At 46.6% G+C, this 19,641-nt stretch overlaps 1 protein-coding gene across 9 annotated transcripts in view; it reads left to right on the top strand.

Moving 5' to 3' along the window:
* Nucleotides 1-19,641, top strand: part of rasal2 (RAS protein activator like 2) — a 69,029-nt gene that overhangs the window by 30,683 nt on the left and 18,705 nt on the right. For 6 of the 9 annotated variants that reach the window (XM_038269998.1, XM_038269994.1, XM_038269996.1 and 3 more), the window contains exons 4-5: nucleotides 12,168-12,271; nucleotides 19,493-19,605. In XM_038269998.1, the coding sequence (XP_038125926.1) occupies nucleotides 12,168-12,271; nucleotides 19,493-19,605 (217 nt within the window). Of the gene's footprint in view, nucleotides 1-3,117; nucleotides 3,232-11,153; nucleotides 11,179-12,167; nucleotides 12,272-19,492; nucleotides 19,606-19,641 lie in introns of those variants that run through there. The other 3 variants (XM_038270000.1, XM_038269999.1, XM_038270001.1) reach the window with 3 other exon arrangements.

Below are 19,641 nucleotides of genomic sequence, written 5' to 3'. Positions count from 1 at the left end.
CGACAAGAAAATCTGCAATTTCGACATGTTCAAGCATCAAGAATAATAGCCACGTTCATAATGTTTGTAAGAAACCAAACTGTTTGTAAATCCGTCAAGAATTCAGTGAGATAAGAGTATTTGTGTTCGTGCTGATCACTCACCTTACATTAGGTACCACAGAGCACAACAGAAAGCCTGCCTGAGGCAAGATGGCCGCCGGTGATGCCGTTTGAGACTCCGCCGTAAGACATCTAGCCTTTATTATGGATATCTATGGTTTTCCCTCCATGACGGTGCGTTCAGGGGCAGCCTGTGGAGGTTTTCCCTCCATGACGGTGCGTTCAGGGGCAGTCTGTGAGTCAGGTCCCGGTGGAGGTTTTACCTCCATGACGATGTGTTCAGGGGCATGCTGTGGTCAGTCATGATGGTGTGTTCAGGGGCAGCCTGTGAAGGTTTTCCCTCCATGAAGGTGTGTTCAGGGGCAGTCTGAGGTTCCGGTCCAGGTACAGCTTTTCTCATTGTGACGTTCCTTTCAGGTCCGATTGGAGGTTTTCCCTCCGTGGCGATGCGTTCAGGGGCAGCCTGTGGAGGTTTTCCATCCATGATGGTGCGTTCAGGGGCAGTCTGTGAGTCAGGTCCCGGTTGAGGTTTTCCCTCCATGATGGTGCGTTCAGGGACAGCCTGTGGAGGTTTTCCCTCCATGATGGTGCGTTCAGGGACAGCCTGTGGAGGTTTTCCCTCCATGATGGTGCGTTCAGGGGCAGTCTGTGAGTCAGGTCCCGGTTGAGGTTTTCCCTCCACGATGGTGCGTTCAGGGGCAGCTTGTGGAGGTTTTCCCTCCATGATGGTGCGTTCAGGGGCAGCCTGTGGAGGTTTTCCCTCCATGATGGTGCGTTCAGGGGCAGTCTGTGAGTCAGGTCCCGGTGGAGGTTTTCCCTCCATGACGGTGCGTTCAGGGGCAGTCTGTGAGTCAGGTCCCGGTGGAGGTTTTACCTCCATGACGATGTGTTCAGGGGCATGCTGTGGTCAGTCATGATGGTGTGTTCAGGGGCAGCCTGTGAAGGTTTTCCCTCCATGAAGGTGTGTTCAGGGGCAGTCTGAGGTTCCGGTCCAGGTACAGCTTTTCTCATTGTGACGTTCCTTTCAGGTCCGATTGGAGGTTTTCCCTCCGTGGCGATGCGTTCAGGGGCAGTCTGTGAGTCAGGTCCCGATGGAGGTTTTCCCTCCATGATGGTGCGTTTAGGGGCAGTCTGTGAGTCAGGTCCTGGTGGAGGTTTTCCCCCCATGATGGTGCGTTCAGGGGCAGCCTGTGGAGGTTTTCCCTCCATGATGGTGCGTTCAGGGGCAGTCTGTGGAGGTTTTTCCTCCATGATGGTGCGTTCAGGGGCAGCCTGTAGTGTAGCAGCTTTGTGTTTCAGGTTGTGTGGAGGAATGTGGAGAACAAAGCTCCTAGTGTCCGTCCCTCTGACCCTGCCGCCAGCCTGTGGGACGCCTGGGCTGAGGGGATTCCCACTCACAGCTGCAGGGGTCCTGACCTGGTTTAACTGGGAACACTGGGAGCCTTATGGGGGGTCTGACTCACTGATGGGGTCATTGATTGACTGCTTTCAGTGCTGACTCCGCCTCTTTAATTCACCCCTGAAAGGGGGGGTATTTATAATTAGCAAACAAGCCTCTAACAACCAGTTTAAACTGGGTCTGAACTGGTTCATTACACCAGTTCAGAATGGTTTCACTGGGTTTTGGTTTGGGCCGGTGTTGTTATACTGGGTTTATACTGGTGTAGGTGGGGGTTTCACCCTGGGTTTACATTTAACCAGGGTTTAAACTGCTTGAACAGTGTGTTATACTGGGTGTGCTGGGATTAAAGCTGGTGGGACCTGTGGTTTTACTGGGAGGCTCTGTGGTTTCACTACAGCTTCAGACGTGGATTCATGGAAGATGTTCCTGCTGGATGAACTTCAGGTTCATTGTTGTGTTTAAACTGGTTTAATACTGGTTTTAACACGCCAGCTGGACGTAGGCGTCACTGGTTTCCTGATCTGATGATCTGATTCCTGCTGGTTCTACTAACTGGGCTGTTTTTAGGTCTTACTGGTTTTGCTCTGAATGGGTTGTGCTTTGATGCTGGGTTGAACTGGGCTAAATGGTTTGCAGATAAAATCTTTTCACTGGTTTCACGGGTTTAATTACTACATCTGACAGTTTGGATGTTTGCTATAAACTGGATTAAAGCGTTTAGACTGAATGTAAACATAAGTTCTGATCAGACTGTGAGTCGGACCAGCTGTCCAAACCTTCCTCCTCCTCCGCTCCCAGCAGCAGCTCAGGTGTAATTTTGGTTCTCGGTCTAATTACAGCGTCTGAGTGTCCCACCACAATGGCCCTTCCTCCTCCTCGTCTTCGTCACCTCTGTAACCACAGCTCAGAGGAAGGATTCTAACATGCAGTCAGTCCAGCCTGCATGTTTCTGCTCTGGGTTTAGCTGGTTCTGGTTCCTCAGGGACCCAGGATGTTTACGTTAGAACCTGAGGAGGAAACAGTGATGGCTCCCAGGGTTCCCCAGGCAACCATAGCAACCTCAGCTGTTCTTTCTAGATGTTCCAGGAGTCCTGAAGGTCAAACCGGCTCCATGGAAAAATCTCCACCATGAAGGAAAAACCTCTGCAACACACAGAGTCAGAACCGGTTTCACAGCAGAACTGCTTTACGAAGTCTAGAAATCTTATAGTGTCATCCTGGTAAACAGAAAGTTTAATTGTTGAAATAATCTCAGAGATTTAAAAGAGCTTTAACTGTAGAAGCTGCAGCAGAACTGATCCGACCTTCATAGATCAGGTACTAATGATGAAGCCGACTAAATTCTGCGCTCAGGTATATGTCATTATACTCTGATGGATGGATTCATTCATTAAAATAATATAATAAAATCATCAAACCAACTAAATATGACTTAAACCTTAAGAATCCTGAACAGGGATTTTAAATAACTTTCTATCAATATAAATTAAATGAATAAATAAATCTGAAAAGTCTGCCGGGCTCTTATTGTGAAGGTCCAGTTTGCCAGGCTCTTATTGTGAAGGCTCACCGCGCCGGATGCTTATAATGTCTTTAGCGTATTAGGCTCTTATTCTGAAGGCCTGGGCGGAAGTCCGTGTTCCTCTGAGTTGTTTGAGTGTGTCGGGCGGAATGAATGTGGCTCCGGCCCGGGACATGTCCGGACCTCGGTTCTGATGGACCTCCTCGGTGAGTCCCGTCCTCTCCGCTGCTCCTTACCCAGCCTTTAGCGCCCGGTGCTCGGCTAGCCTCGGTGGCCGGCTCCCGGCTGTTTGCTGCGGTCGCTCCGCTGGTTAAAGCCCCGCTGAAGTAGTTTGGTGTCCGGTGCAGGAACCTGCTGCTGCTACCCGCCGAGCTTAACCGGTACCGGCCAGGATTTATTTAGTTATGGAGCCGCTAATCCCGGTCAGAACCGAACCTGATTTAATCTGACTGGTTCTGGTTTGTTGCTTAAGTTAAAGTTTCCCAGTTCTACCAGTAGAACCAGGAATAGAGAGAACCAAACCAGTAGGGAACAGAACCGATCCTCCTTTATTCTGGGTTCTGATTCTGGACTAAGTTCGGCCTAATCCATCCCTCCTGCTTTAATCTGTACTCCTGTTCATCTGATGATGGGATGATCTAGATCTGCTCTTTCATCATTTCTGCTCTAGTTTTACTTTTCTACAAATATGTGACCCTGATGCAAGAAAAAGAAAATTTTTTCCACAGATTTTTATTCCTTTTATCCTCCTCCTTCCCTTCCTTCCTGTTTTCTTTTGGCTTTAATCTAGATTTATGTCAGTTTTTTTTTAAATCCAAGCTTATTTCCAATGTGTTCCTATTTTATCCTGGTTTTATTTCAATTTAATCTGACCTTTATTCTGTCTTTAATCTCAGTTTTATCCTGATTTTATTGTGAATTTTGCCCAGTTCTCTTATTTATTCCAGTTTCCTGCTGCATTATGTCAGTATTGTGTCATTTGTTCTCCTGGTTTTTATCCTTGAGCGATTCTTATTTAATTCCTGGCGTTGTCTTTATGATTTTCAGATTTTTCTACTGTTTGGATTCTGTGTTTATCTCGCTCTAATTCTGATTTCTCTCCTGTTATCTGCTGTTGATGTTCCTGATTAAACTCAGGTTTTATTTTGACCTGATTTTATTGCTCTTATAGATTATCTGAGCTCCAGAAGGGAATTTTATTGTTATGAGCGTCCCGCTTATTAGGCTTTATTTTCTGTTTAGTAAATAATCTGAATGATAAACAGTTTAAAAAAAGATCCCAGTTCACTTCTGCTTTACAAAAAGAATTTAACTTTGACATTTTATCAGGAGAAACTGATTTATTTTACTATATTTAACAAAAAGAATCCAAATAGTGACAGATTTTAGTTCTGAGTCGCAGGATCGCCCCCCCCTCCACTGCTTTGGCGTTGAGTCAGAGTTTCATGAGGCTGAAACAGCCAGAAACAGCTGACATCTCTTCATCTGGTTTCATGTGTGAAGAACCTGAATGATTGTTTACCTGAGCACCGCTCACCTGTCGGCCAATCACAGTGGCCGTACAGAGGGCTTTCATGATGTCATCTTCAGCAAGGTGTGTGCTATCTGAGCTGATCTCAGGTCAGTTCAGAGGGAAACCCTGAGTGCTGCCTTCAGGGCAGATTTCAGAGCAGCTGACGGCAGCTACAGCTGGTTTAAACTGATGTGAGACCAGTCTGCTGTGTCCACAGCTCCCTGCACTCAGCTACTGTTCTGTTGACCTTTGTTTCGCCCTGTGATGCTGCAGCTTAACGTTGTGGATGTCAGAGCTGCAGCCCAAACAGCTTTGTTAATAAGTTGAGAGGAATGTCTGCAGAGGCAGCAGCAGAGCGGCTTCTTTCAGTCTAAAGACATTCTTTGAATAATTGTTGTGAAAGCTGAGCTCTGTGAGACCTTCAGGGAAGAACCAGTCAGAGAGAAAGAAAGGCTTGCTGAGCTGCTGTTTGCTGAGCAACATCAACCTCTGGAGGATCCAGGAAGAAGTAGAAGGTTCACTAACGTTCACCAGAAACACAGCAGGGATGATAAAACATGGAGTCAAATATTTAGTTTCTAAATCTTTAGAAAAAGCTGATAGAAACACAATAATGGCAGTCATGTAGATATTTCAATTTTCCATTAAGTAAACTCCTTGGATATGCTGAAGCCGCCCGTCCATCCATTTTCCATCACCCTTATCTCTGCTGGAGTTAGCTGTCTAATGGCGAGAGGCGGGGTCCACCCTGGACAGGTCTCCATGCCATCGCAGGGCGACACAGAGACAAACAACCATTCACGCACACACTCACTGCTGAGGAGGATTTAGAGAAGCCAAGTGAGCATAGCTGCCTTCTAAGCAGTTGACCTGGGTTCGAATCCCAGCCATCACATGATGTGATAGCTTAAGTAAATCCAAAAGGAAAACCAGTCTTCATAGGGGAGGCCTAGTGGTTAGGGCATAGAGCTTGGAATCCTGAGGTTCTGAGTACGAGTCCCACTCCCACAGACTGCCACTGTGGATCTCTGAGCAAAGACCCTTCACTGCTCCCCTGGCGCCGCACAATGGCAGCCCACTGCCATTCAATCTCTGCATTTAACCCAACAGTGTAATGACAATAAGAAGCTGAAAAGAAAAGGAATAAAAATATATAAATTGTATAGTATTGTACGATTAGTATGCTAACACCGATGTTAGCATTAAGATTCTCCCATTGTGGGACAATACATTTTCTATTCTAATAATACCTGGGATTCTCCAGTTTGAATGCTGGCATTAGCATGCTGAGGCTAACATGCTATTAATAGAGAGATCTTTTGCCTTGGCTGATCTTTTATATATACATTTTTTTGATAATTGTATCATTTATATCCATTGAAAGCATTTTAGCTAACTGAGCTTATTTTAAATCGTCAGTCAGTTTATCCACATTCTTCCTTTGCTATTTTTTTTCTTGATGAGTTGAATTTCAGAGACATAAAGAGGTTTCAGAGGCGCAGCCAAAAGTGTTGTTGATCCAGATGACTTTAGGAGGTCCCAGAAGCTTCTGGATCCCAGGGAGGAGCCCTGGATCAGGAGTTTTTAATCCACCACCTACAGCGTTACTGTGCTGCCTCTCTGAAAAGCTCTCCTGGAACAATGAGAGCAGTTGTGTGTGAGGCGTTCAGGTGCAGACTAAGGTGCAGTCGTGTTGTTTGAGCTCCACCCAAAGACACAAAGGTTTCTGTCAGCAGCTGTTTCCGCTCTGTGATCCTCAGCCAACAAACAGAGCCATCTCAGACATTCCCAGCATTCCTGCTGCTGCTCTCTGCTGACATCATTCCTTTCATTCATCCTTTCTGTGCTTGAGGCATAGCTCCGCCCACCTGCCAGGTCAAAGGGTTAACAGGTGGGATTTCAGTCCGCCGTCACCGAAAAACCCGAAACTGAAGGCAGGAGCGGTGCTCACAGGTGGAGATGGTCAGCGGGTGTGTTCTCCTGACGGGTGGAGATGGTCAGCGGGTGTATTCTCCTGACGGGTGGAGGCGGTCAGCAGGTGTATTCTCCTGACGGGTGGAGATGGTCAGCGGGTGTATTCTCCTGACGGGTGGAGGCGGTCAGCAGGTGTATTCTCCTGACGGGTGGAGGCGGTCAGCAGGTGTATTCTCCTGACGGGTGGAGGCGGTCAGCAGGTCTGTTCTCCTGACGGGTGGAGGCGGTCAGCAGGTCTGTTCTCCTGACGGGTGGAGGCGGTCAGCAGGTCTGTTCTCCTGACGGGTGGAGGCGGTCAGCAGGTGTATTCTCCTGACGGGTGGAGGCGGTCAGCAGGTCTGTTCTCCTGACGGGTGGAGGCGGTCAGCAGGTCTGTTCTCCTGACGGGTGGAGGCGGTCAGCGGGTGTGTTCTCCTGACGGGTGGAGGCAGTCAGCGGGTGTGTTCTCCTGACGGGTGGAGGCAGTCAGCGGGTGTGTTCTCCTGACGGGTGGAGGCGGTCAGCGGGTGTGTTCTCCTGACGGGTGGAGGCGGTCAGCAGGTGTATTCTCCTGACGGGTGGAGGCGGTCAGCAGGTCTGTTCTCCTGACGGGTGGAGGCGGTCAGCAGGTCTGTTCTCCTGACGGGTGGAGGCGGTCAGCGGGTGTGTTCTCCTGACGGGTGGAGGCAGTCAGCGGGTGTGTTCTCCTGACGGGTGGAGGCAGTCAGCGGGTGTGTTCTCCTGACGGGTGGAGGCGGTCAGCGGGTGTGTTCTCCTGACGGGTGGAGGCGGTCAGCGGGTGTGTTCTCCTGACGGGTGGAGGCGGTCAGCAGGTGTATTCTCCTGACGGGTGGAGGTGGTCAGCGGGTGTATTCTCCTGACGGGTGGAGGTGGTCAGCGGGTGTGTTCTCCTGACGGGTGGAGGTGGTCAGCGGGTGTGTTCTCCTGACGGGTGGAGGTGGTCAGCGGGTGTGTTCTCCTGACGGGTGGAGATGGTCAGCGGGTGGTTCGTAGATTAGATGCATTATTACCTATTTTGGTTGATTTGTCTTTAATGGACTTTATTTTTCCATTTTCTACATTTAAAACAGGATCAGGTCTGAAGTGATGTTTCCAGATGTTGATATCTTTCATATTTAATGATGTTTGCTTAGAACAGGTTTGATTTAAAGCCTTTTTCTCTGAAGTGATGCTTTCATCCTCCATGTTGATTTGACCTTTAAATTCCTGAGGTTTTTCCAGAACCTGAGTCTGGTTTTGAACCAGATCCTGTCTGGGTTTACATAGAAGCCTGTGATCCAGATCTGTCTGGGTTTACATAGAAGCGTGTGATCCAGATTCTGTCTGGGTTACATAGAAGCGTGTGATCCAGATTCTGTCTGGGTTTACATAGAAGCGTGTGATCCAGATTCTGTCTGGGTTTACATAGAAGCGTGTGATCCAGATTCTGTCTGGGTTTACATAGAAGCCTGTGATCCAGATCTGTCTGGGTTTACATAGAAGCGTGTGATCCAGATCCTGTCTGGGTTTACAGAGAAGCGTGTGATCCAGATCCTGTCTGGGTTTACAGAGAAGCGTGTGATCCAGATCCTGTCTGGGTTTACATAGAAGCGTGTGATCCAGATCCTGTCTGGGTTTACATAAAAGCGTGTGATCCAGATCCTGTCTGGGTTTACATAGAAGCGTGTGATCCAGATCCTGTCTGGGTTTACATAAAAGCGTGTGATCCAGATCCTGTCTGGTTTTACGTAGAAGCGTGTGATCCAGATTCTGTCTGGGTTTACATAGAAGCGTGTGATCCAGATTCTGTCTGGGTTTACATAGAAGCGTGTGATCCAGATTCTGTCTGGGTTTACATAGAAGCGTGTGATCCAGATCCTGTCTGGGTTTACATAGAAGCGTGTGATCCAGATTCTGTCTGGGTTTACATTAAAACGTGTGATCCAGATTCTGTCTGGGTTTACATAGAAGCGTGTGATTCAGATCCTGTCTGGTTTTACGTAGAAGCGTGTGATCCAGATTCTGTCTGGGTTTACATAGAAGCGTGTGATCCAGATTCTGTCTGGGTTTACATAGAAGCGTGTGATCCAGATTCTGTCTGGGTTTACATAGAAGCGTGTGATCCAGATTCTGTCTGGGTTTACATTAAAACGTGTGATCCAGATTCTGTCTGGGTTTATATAGAAGCTTGTGATCCAGATTCTGTCTGGGTTTACATTAAAGCGTGTGATCCAGATTCTGTCTGGGTTACATAGAAGCGTGTGATCCAGATTCTGTCTGGGTTTACATAGAAGCGTGTGATCCAGATTCTGTCTGGGTTTACATAGAAGCGTGTGATCCAGATTCTGTCTGGGTTTACATAGAAGCGTGTGATCCAGATTCTGTCTGGGTTTACATTAAAGCGTGTGATCCAGATTCTGTCTGGGTTTATATAGAAGCTTGTGATCCAGATTCTGTCTGGGTTACATAGAAGCGTGTGATCCAGATTCTGTCTGGGTTTACATAGAAGCGTGTGATCCAGATTCTGTCTGGGTTTACATAGAAGCGTGTGATCCAGATCCTGTCTGGGTTTACATAGAAGCGTGTGATCCAGATTCTGTCTGGGTTTACATAGAAGAGTGTGATCCAGATTCTGTCTGGGTTTACATAGAAGAGTGTGATCCAGATTCTGTCTGTTTTTCTGAGCTGCAGATCTGGTGAAGCAGACCCAACAGACCCAGGAAAACAGGACGGTTTCAGAGCCGCATTCCTAAACGCTCCGAGCCAAAACCACCTGATGGCGTGTCAGTTATTTCTGACCGCGGTCTGCAGAGCAAGCAGGGATGTAATGACAGGTTCTGCTGATGTTTGCTTCACCTGCTGCTGTGCTGCAGCCAGCCTCTGGATCTGGGGCCCGTTTTTATCAGAACTCCTGTGATGCTTCTGGTTCTGAGTGGATCTGACCTCTGTCCATCTGAACGGTGGCTCCCTCCTTCTCTCTGGTTCTGATTTATTCTCAGAGAGAGAAGGCGGTACCACCAGAGACCCAATCAGTCTGATCCGCTCAAATAAAAAAACAGAGCAGGTAAAGAGAAACTGGAGCTCCAGTCTGTCCCAGTTCCTGCTGCGACTCTGACCCAGTCTTGAAGGTCAGATGGTCTCTGTGGGCCTAGAGTCCAGAACCCGGTCCAATCGCTGGCTCGTAAGCAGCCAGAGGGGGAGGAGTTAATAAGACGATAAAAAAGATCCTCCTATGGTTCTGTTCATGAAGACATGATGACCTCATCAGCCTGTTTCTGTCACTTCATCAGCTTCTGGACTCTTAAAAAAGAAAAAAGCAGCAGATGGACCCGTTAATAACAGGTAAAACCTCATTCTGTTGGGGCCCTGGTACCGACCAGAATGTTTCAGCCCATTTAGGCCGTTTGGCTTTGGTTAAAAGTTTGACCCTTGACCTTTAATTCTCCTGAAGAACTTTGATCTCATTAGAACAGAGATGCGTTTCCTGTCCTTCCTGCTGGGAGCCGCTATCAGTGTCACACTGATGGTTCTGATGGTCGCCATGTTTTTCAACGCAGATAAAATGACCACAAAGTTCCCATTTTAACCAGCTTTAGTATTTTATTTATTTACTTTTTATTATCTGTGTTTTCTGCGACACACGCAGATGACCTGGTTTCTGAGTATAAATCAGCATTAAGGCCTCCGTACATGGGTCATGTGCGCTGACCACTGTGCCACCGAAGCATGCCAAGCTTTAGCCTTTTATGCTAGCATCTACAGCAGCTAGTGTTAGCGTCTTGGCAGAATGTAAAAGCAGATGTTCCAAAAGGCTGCAGTGGTTTCCAATCAGGCATCTTCCAGGGCAGCCTAAAAGCCTTCCTGTTATTTGCTAGAAGTCCCGCTCTCTCAGTGAATCACAGACAGCTTCCTGTTGAACATCTCCATGGTTACCAATCGTTTCCTGGTTAAACTGCTTCTTTTTTTCTTTTTTTTACTCATTTCTATAACATCTCTTAAAAGTAGTGCCTCTAAAAAATGATTTTATTTAGTTATAAATTCTTCCACCCCCTGCAGTTACACTGTGCCCCCTCTAGGGGGAGCACCCCCACTGATCTAAAACATGAATGTTCTGTCAGTGCCAGCTGGTGGCTCTGAACCCCAGAGGTTTTGGTTCTCCAGGTGTCAGCAGGTCGGTTGATGAACGGCCACCACTGGAGTTCTGCTCGGTGTTTTAAACGCGTTCGTTCCCCGTTTATTTAAAAGTCCCTGTTGGTTTCCTCAGCAGGTCGGAGCCTCTGGTGGATGAGAGGTAACTTGTTTGGTAATTATCCTGAGAGGGGAGCGATGAGGAAGGAGGAGGAGAGAGCGAGGTTAGGACTGCAGGGAGAGAGGAGGAGCAGGAGGAGGAGGAGGAGGACAGTGAATCTGGAGGATTGATTGGATAAATGCGGTAAAACCTGGAGGGTTAGAGTTACTGCTGAGTGAGAGGAGGAGGAGGAGGAGGAGGAGGATGCGGCGCTGAGGAGGGAGAGGCAGGATGGAGGATGTTACCGGGACGAAGCTGATGTCTGCAGCTTAACCCCATTGGCTGGCAGGCGGCGGCTGCTCCGGCCAATCCCGTCTGACCGTGTGTGTGTGTGTGTGTGTGTGTGTGTGTGTGTGTGTGTGTCCTCTCCTCAGATGATGGGGAACAGCTGCGATCGAGGTATGTTTCTGTCATGTGACCCTGCCGTCTCACTTCCTGTAGCATGCTGCCTGAACTTTGTCTCCGGGACGATGAGCGGCGATGGCGGCGTCTGGGACCGCTGTGCCCCCCCCCATCCCTCTCGTCCCATCGCTGGTTTCTGTGTGCATGAAAGTTTGCTTCCCTGCAGCGCGCCGCGGCGTGCAGCTGGAACCCGATCTGCTCCGCTGCATGATGCCTTCACTGCGGCTTCGACGGCCCAGAGCCGCAGGGCTCCATGCGTCCACAGCATGACAACATCATCTGGGCCGGTCCCTGGTGCTGACCGCCAGAACCGGATCTGAACCGACCGTTTTCTGGTTCTGGTTCTGTTGATGGTAGATTTTTGATCTGATTTAGCTGCTTCAGGCTGATAGAGCATCCAGAACCTGAAGAACTACTCTGTGGGTCCGGTTCTAAGCCGGATAGACCGGCAAGGTGCTGGACTGGACCGGAACAACAGAACTCACAGCTTGGATTTCAGGTTCTGGTTGATTTAACCTCCTGAAGAGCTTCCAGAAACACTGAGACCGGGTCCAAGGACCGGACCTGGGGTTCTGACAGGAAACCAGGCTTCATTCATCAGAACATCTGATCCAATCTGGTTCCTCCATCAGCTCTCCCTGGTGGTACCAGGTGTTGGTTCTACTGAGCTTCTGGGTGTTAGTGGCTGTTTAAAGGTTCTGGACGGTTCGTTTGAGAAAACCCAATCCAGAAGGTTCTGGAGCTGCAGGCTCGGGCTTAATGCTGAACCGGGTCTCAGGACCCAGAACCTGAGCTTCAGGCGGAGAGATGCTGTCCAGAGGAGGAACAGAACCGGTCCAGAATCTTGGCTTTGTTTGAAAACATGAAGACATTTTCAGTCCTTCCTGGTCCAAACACCTGCTGGTTCTGTCCAGCAGGAGAAGTGGACTCTGCAGGGATGAACCGGTCCGTTTGTTAACCAGAACCTTTGCTCTCTGTCTCTGCAGAAGCATCTTCGGATCGTTCTCCGAGGAGGAGGAGCATCTCCGGACCGGGCTCAGAGAAGAACCTCGCTCTAGACAGTCCCAACTCGTCTCCGTTCAAGGTTCCGGTGAGTAGAAGACTTTCGGACCGGTCCGCTGGTCGGTACCAGGTGAAAGGCTCGCTCAGAGGCCTCTGCTGAAACAGTTCTGCTCCAGGTTCTGGTCTTTAAGGTCCGGCTCTGGTTGTCAAAGAACCAGACTGAGTGGTTCAGTCCAGGTGGACCAGCTCCTTCCATGGTTCTGATTCAACCCACTACAGCTCAGAACCGGTCCAAATCCAGGCTGCTCATCTCCAGTCTCTGACTGATGATCAGCAGAACCATGTATCCCGGTTCTCCTTGGCCTGATGGCGCTCAGGGCAATGAGTCATCATGGGCGCCGCAGCTCAGAGCCAACATGTTCTGGTCTGATTCAGACAGAGACCGCTGATAGACCCGAGGAATGGACCGGAACCAGACCAGAACACTGTTCTTTTACGTAGAGAAGTAGAGAACCGGCCTCTAGAACCGGGTCTACAGGAACAAAGCTGCATGTTGACCCAGTTCCTGTTTAATTATGGGGTGCCATCCAGCAGAAAGCAGAATCAAGGTCCAGTTGGAGTCATTTCCTCTCTGATTCTACCAGTCCAGAACTCAGGTTCTGCTTCATTAGAAGAAGGTTCTGTGAACCGAAACAGAACCACCAGAGAAACATATACTGGCTAATAAGCCCATCAACTGATCTGGACCCGATCACCGGTGTTAACCCGCCCTGAAAGGACCCGACCTGCCTGGCTCTGTTAGCCAGGAGGAGGCTGCAGTACCAGGATCAGACACAGGGGGAGCTGTAACCCAGAGCAGACCGAGGTTAACCCTTTATAGGGAATTCAGTCAAATCTAAATTTCAAGCCAATAGCAATATTGGAATTCAGGACAATAAGAAATCTGGATATTTTGATGTCAAAAATGATTTAAATGTAATAAGAAACGCCGTATTGCCCGAATATATTAAGAAAAATAACAAAAGTGCTTCTGTAAGAAATTCATGAAAAACACGCTGAGGGGAAAGATTTTGATTTGATCTGTTTTTACAATAATGAAAATGGTTCAACTGTGTGTCAGAATACTCATGTATTTTACTTTTTCCTGTCACATTAAACACAAAGTGCACAAAACTGTTGCATAAGTGCAAACTTGTTTGTGAAAAGTGAAAAAGTGAAGCCGCAATCGTGACACAGTGGAGACACAGCAGACATTCATGAGCTGCCTTATCTCCACTACACAAACCATATTTGCAGCATTTTCTGTAACAACTACAAGGTTTTTGCTGCTCAGCCTCCATTTGTTAATGTCTTCAGTCAACCTGTTGGCTATATTTGCAGCTGTCTGGCTTGAAGTCATCTTTAGTGCGTCTTTCCTGCTCATTTGAATGTGAACGTCACGCTCGTCACTTTAAAAATAATCAATCTCATTCCCTAGACATCGATTCTGCAAAAATGTAAAGGAATCGATTCAAAATCGATTAAATAAATGTTTTTACCCAGTCCTACTTAGAGGCAAAATTTACGCAATGCGCACTTTCGTCTGGTTTGGTCTGCCGGCTTCCGTAGCGTCCTGAACGCGCTGGCGCGCGCTTTCAGGAAATCCTATACACTACTGTTTATGCTCTAAAAACATTCTAAATGACTTCGTTTCGAGTAAATTCTGGATGCTACCCACTCAGGACACTTGGAATACATTGGACGAGCAGTATGGAGGAATATTGACACGTTTTTGTGGACTTTTATGGACCTTTCTGTCTCGGGCGCCATAGACCTCCATTATTTGAATGTCAGCAGACAGCAAGAAGCCTCCCAGATCTCCAGATGCATTTGAGATATCAAAAAAGTACTCCAGAGTGTTTAGCATGGGGGTGAGTAGAAAATGAAGGCTAATCATGTTTTGGGTGTACTATTCCTTTAATGCTGATACTGCACTTACATTTTATAGTTCATAAACCTAAAATAACTGTTTACTTTTTAACTTTTTCACTTAGCTTTTTACTTTTTCTTCCTTAACATTTTTATTTCAAGTTATCATTGAAGGGCTCATCTAATTGGTCAAATGCCAAAATAAGATGTAAAGCCATGTAGTAGGATCTATGCTGAATGGATGGATATAGAAAGGGTAAAACAGAACCGGTTCTGGAACCATTCATGAAAGGCGATGGTTTCGACTTTAATTGTGTAAATCAAACAGTTCTCAGCAGAAAGCCTCTCACACTGATCCTGGTTCTGGTTCTGATTCTGGTTCTGCTGGAGGTTTGTTGCATGCTCAGTGTGAGCGATTGCTGCTATCAGCTGGTGTTCAGTCTGGATGATCTGATGGAATCGGACGCATAGAAATAAACTGGGATGAATAGAAATGTCATTAGCAGATCCACCCTGGATGGATATTATTATTATTATTATTATTATTCATGTGTTCCTGAATTTCCCTGAACTGTTTTAGCAACTCAGAATGTATTAATAAAATATGTTTTTTTTTAATATTGTGTTTATTAGGTATTTTGATCATTTATACAAAGAAAGAAAAAGGAAGAATAAAAAAAGAAACAACAGGACAAACATAGACAGCACTAATACAGAAAACAAAACCAAAGGCATGTGCATAAATTACAGCAAACATTTGAGGAAAAATAACCAATATATACATAAACTTCAACATTTACATCATTGGGATTCACATTACTGGTCTTTTAATTTTGAAAGTTGGAAGTATTTTAGAGTACATTCCTATCTTTTTTTTAAAAGCGTAGAATTTCCCATTCAGACAGTATCTTCATCTTTCTCATAGAATGAATTCAGAAAGTAAGTTTTTCCATAGCTGGATTGAAAGGGCATCACTACTAACCCATTTAAGTGTTATTGATTTTCTGGCCAACATCAGTAGGAATTACATGTTGTCTCTCAGTGAGCGTCAGACTGGATATGAACCAAGGAGGCACAGCGCCGAGCCAGGGAGGCGTGTTGGTCCTTTAGCACGCCTCATTACTCCACATACTGCCCACTGTAAACTAGTAGGGGTGGAACGGTTCACAAACTCCACGGTTCGGTTCACGGTTTTCGGTTCGGTATATGTTGATTGTTAGCCTGACATGTTGGCCGTGTTGCTGTTAGCATAAACAAAACGTGTTGCACAATGCTTGCACACTGTTTTTATCCACAACTTTCTTTCCGCCGTCATCGTAGGTCACTCTAAATGCAAAGTGGTCCCATACAGCAGACCTATAAAGTGCTGCTGGCGCGTCTTCCAACTCCTGTTCTTTCCCACTCGCCATACCCACACAATTCTCCACAACTGATTTATTTCTGCTACACCCGGCTACACTGCTTCGATTCTTCTTCTTCTTCTTGTTTACTACTGGTGATTGGCTTTGGTCGCAGTACCGCCACCTTCTGCTCTAGAGTGTAATCGCTTTGCCTATGAGAAAAAGGAGCAGCACATCGAACCGAGACAGTCGAACGGAACGGTTCGGACGGTTTTCATAAACCGTTCCATCCCTATAAACTAGGGGTGTGAATCACATCCATCATGGCGATTCGATTCAGTATCGATTTCCTGACCCAGCGATTCTATTATTTTCGATACTCAAGAATACACTACGATTCGATTAATTGGTTCCTCTTTTTTTTTTTTACATTACAGGCTAGAGGATGTTTCAAATTTGAAATAAATCAATAAAAGCTGTAATATCTTTATGCATTTTTCTTTAAGAAACAACAGCAAATACCGTATTTTCACGACTATAAGGCGCACTTAAACGTCTTTTTTTTCCCTCAAAATGTGCGGTGCGCCCTTTGGTGCGGTGCGCCCTATGTGTGTTGTAACTGCGACTTTTGAGACCACCTCATTGAGGAGATGATGAAAGAGTGGCTGAATGTAAGGAGACCAGGTGTTTTTTTTCCACTCATCACCATCGCTGTTAATATGTGACTCCATGCGTGCCCATCTCACAGCTGATGTGAAAAACATGGGGAAACAAATTAACCCTGTGCTCGCTGTTCAACCGCTCGACATCGGTGTGAACCGGACCCAGCAGGCGCAGCAGAAGCAGCCAGTTTACATGCAAAGTCAATGGTTGACGCGTGTATAGGTGCAGCAAAAGGTCTGCTGCTGGACGCGCCGCATCAACCAATCAGAGAAGCTGATCTGGGAGCTGACAGCGAGACAGACGCATCGCTCTGATGACATATGATATTAACGCAAAGAAAAAGGCTGGATGGATGAGGAGATGATGAAAGCGTGGCTGAGGGAGGTGTATGTGAGGAGAGCAGGTGTTTTGTTCCACGCATCACCATCGCAGTTAATCTGTGACTCCATGCGTGCCCATCTCACAGCTGATGAGAAAAACATGGTGAATCAAATGAACGCTGTGCTCGCTGTTATCCCGGGGGGTCTGACAAATGAACTTCCACCGCTCGACATCGGTGTGAAAGCGGCCGTTCAAAGTAAGGCTGCGAGCGGCGTGGGAGCGATGGATGACAGACGGAGACCACAGTTTCAGGATAAGTGGAAGGCAGCGCCGGGCAAGTTACGCCACAGTTTGCGGATGGATTGTAGATGCTTGGACTAACGTGTCTGCTGGCTCTGTTGTTCGAGCTTTCGCAAAAGCCGGCATCATTTCTGAGGAGCCGCACGGCACGGAAAGTGACTCTGACAGCGAAGGGGAAACTGGCATGTCTGATTTAGCGCAGCTGTTTAATTAAGAAACAGAGGATGATGACTTTGATGGGTTTGATTACTACTCTGTAATAAATACATTAATAAAGCACAATCATACTCAGTTTTGCTCCCGCTCTATTTTTCTACCTGGAAACTTAATTCAACAGCAGCCTCTGGGCGGGTCTCCTCCTCTTCACCGCGGCAGCTGGCAGGTGTTTTTCATCTAAATAATCTAAATCTTGCAGCTATATTTGCTGTGATCAGTGGGAATAAAGTAGTTTTAATATGTTTTTAAGTGAGAAAGTCCACCTGAAAACTTCATAATTACAGTCAGTTCATCCAGATTATCTATTTCTGTCGGAGGCGCTCAGACCCCCACATACCAGCGGTGCACCGACAGCAGAAATCCCTTCATCAGCAGCCTGTAGGCTGGGCAGCCTCCAGGTTCACCGCGGCGGCTGGCAGGTGTTTTTCATCTAAATAATTTTAGCTGCAGGCACCTGGATACCGGCAATAAAAGCGAACATATTCCGTCGGCAGGTTTCAGGATTTTAAGTTAATTTAGGAGTGACCACAGCGCTGTGTCATCTGCGATGTGTTTGTCTCACGGCCAGCTCCCAGGTTTGATTAATAGTTTGTAATAAATACATGAATAAAGCACAGTCATACTCAGTTTTGCTCCCGCTCTATTTTTAAATACACAGTAGAGGTATTTAAACGTAGTATAAAACATGTACCTGTATATAAAAAACGCGCCCTATAGTCCGGTGCGCCTTATGTGTGTGTTAAATACAGAAATGGGACACATAACTGAGACTGCGCCTTTTAGTACGGTGCGCCTTATGGTCGTGAAAATACGGTAACAGAATTAGAAAAGTTGCATCAAAAAATACTGCAAAAAATCAGTGCAATGAGTGCAATTCAATGCCTCGGCTCCAGACGTCCCGCCCCCTTCCACAGACGCTCCGCTGCTCCTCTCCCAAATTGTAACTATGCGCAAACGGTGCCGAAACAGGAGGCCGGCTTGTTTTGTTTTTATGACCGAAATTGCAGAAAACAACTTGTGAAGTTTGACCCGCTAGAAGAGCGAGGTGCGCAAGAACGCTGGGACCCTTTTTCCACTTGAACTCTCTTTTTGGCCCTCATGTCCCTCCGTCGTCAGACTAAACTCGCCCCCACTTCCTCACCGCCTCGGCCGTATCTAGACCCACAGCGTGTAGCATAGACCATGCTTCAATATTTAGCATAAATCAAAAATGTCTGCATCAAGCTCACTGCAACAAACTGCTGTAAAAGTATAACCAGGAAGCGAGGTGGGAGGGCAAAATAGGTTTAGCGCCACCGCAGCACGGGAGGGAGAATTACGCCCAGGAGGAAATGGATAAAAATAGACCGGAGGAAAAAAAACATGAATCGATTCTCTTGCGGACGTGTCGATGCATCGGATCGTCGGCTGTTGGAGCGATGCATCGATACAAAACGATTATTATTTACACCCCTAGTGTAAACGGTGATCTCTAGTCCCTCCAATCACTTCACATTTGCTACTTACTATTTATATGTGGAGATATGTATACATTATGTAAAATATTACATCGCATTTATAATTCAGGAAGGCAGAGTCAAGATGTCTTCCCATGCTTCTCTATCAATATCAGTTACATTCCAAGTTGATCTTAAATTCTCCATATAAATAAAATTTGTTTTAATAATAATAATTTACCTTTGAATAAAAAGAACCATCTGTTTAAATCAGATCTGTGAGGAAGTCCCGCTTTTTATCAGCGAGCCAAAGTGATGCTGCTCCGTCTCTGTCAATCAGTCTGCATCAAGCAGAGTTTCATCATTTCAGCTCAATTACGGCCTCGTTTGAAGGAGCATCGCTTTGCTTTGTTACATGTTAGGAAGAAAACATTAGCAGTGTTTCCTGAAGAGGCTGGAGCTTCAGGTGATTCTGCTGCTTTAAAGGAAGGAAAAACAAACATTTAAACAGAAAGTTGATGGAAAGGAAGGCAGATGTTTTATAGTTTAATGGAAGGAAAAAACTTTCACTGCTAAAGAAGGTAGATGTTCATAGAGTCCAGTGTTTAAGCATTTTAAAGGAAAATTAAGTGGAAGAAAAAAGCAACATTTTAATCGCAGGCTGAGTGAAAGGAAAAAGTACAGATTGTCGCTGGAAAAGATGGATTCTCACATAACGCTGGGCTGGAATTAAAGTGTGAAATGTTACTTCTGAAGCAGCTGTATTTTTCTCAGGGTGTGGTGTTTGAGTTGTAAAGGAAAGTTGAGTGGAAGAAAAAAGTATCTGTTACTGCTGAGGAAGTTGGATAATCACTAGTTGCTGTGTCCGAGCAATTTAAGGAGAACTGAGTGGAAGGTCAGATAACGCCAGTAGCAGATCATCCTAAAGGAACAGGTTGGATCTCAGAAGTTGGTTCTGGTTCCGCTTGTTTTGATCTGGACTCATTTATCGTTACTATTTGTCAGATTGACTCCCCTCAAATGTTCTGACCCGTGATCTGTCGCCATCTGGTGGACAAACAGAGTCAGCTCTGGTGTGTAGATGACCTGCCGTCTCCTCTGATACCCGCTCTGCTTTTCTTCCAGGGCTTCTTCAGCAAACATCTCAAAAGCTCCATCAAGAGGACGAAGAGTCAGACCAAACTGGACCGGAACACCAGCTTCAGACTGCCGTCGCTCCGGCCTGCTGATGCAGACAGGTACTACTGCAGCTTCCTCATGGAAACAGGAGTTCT

This window comes from Cyprinodon tularosa, unplaced genomic scaffold, assembly GCF_016077235.1.
Source record: "Cyprinodon tularosa strain WSP-4 unplaced genomic scaffold, ASM1607723v1 ctg749, whole genome shotgun sequence".
In the NCBI taxonomy this organism is placed as follows: Eukaryota; Metazoa; Chordata; class Actinopteri; order Cyprinodontiformes; family Cyprinodontidae; genus Cyprinodon; species Cyprinodon tularosa.
Note: the sequence above shows the minus strand (reverse complement) of the source record. Positions and strands in the feature narration are given on the sequence as shown.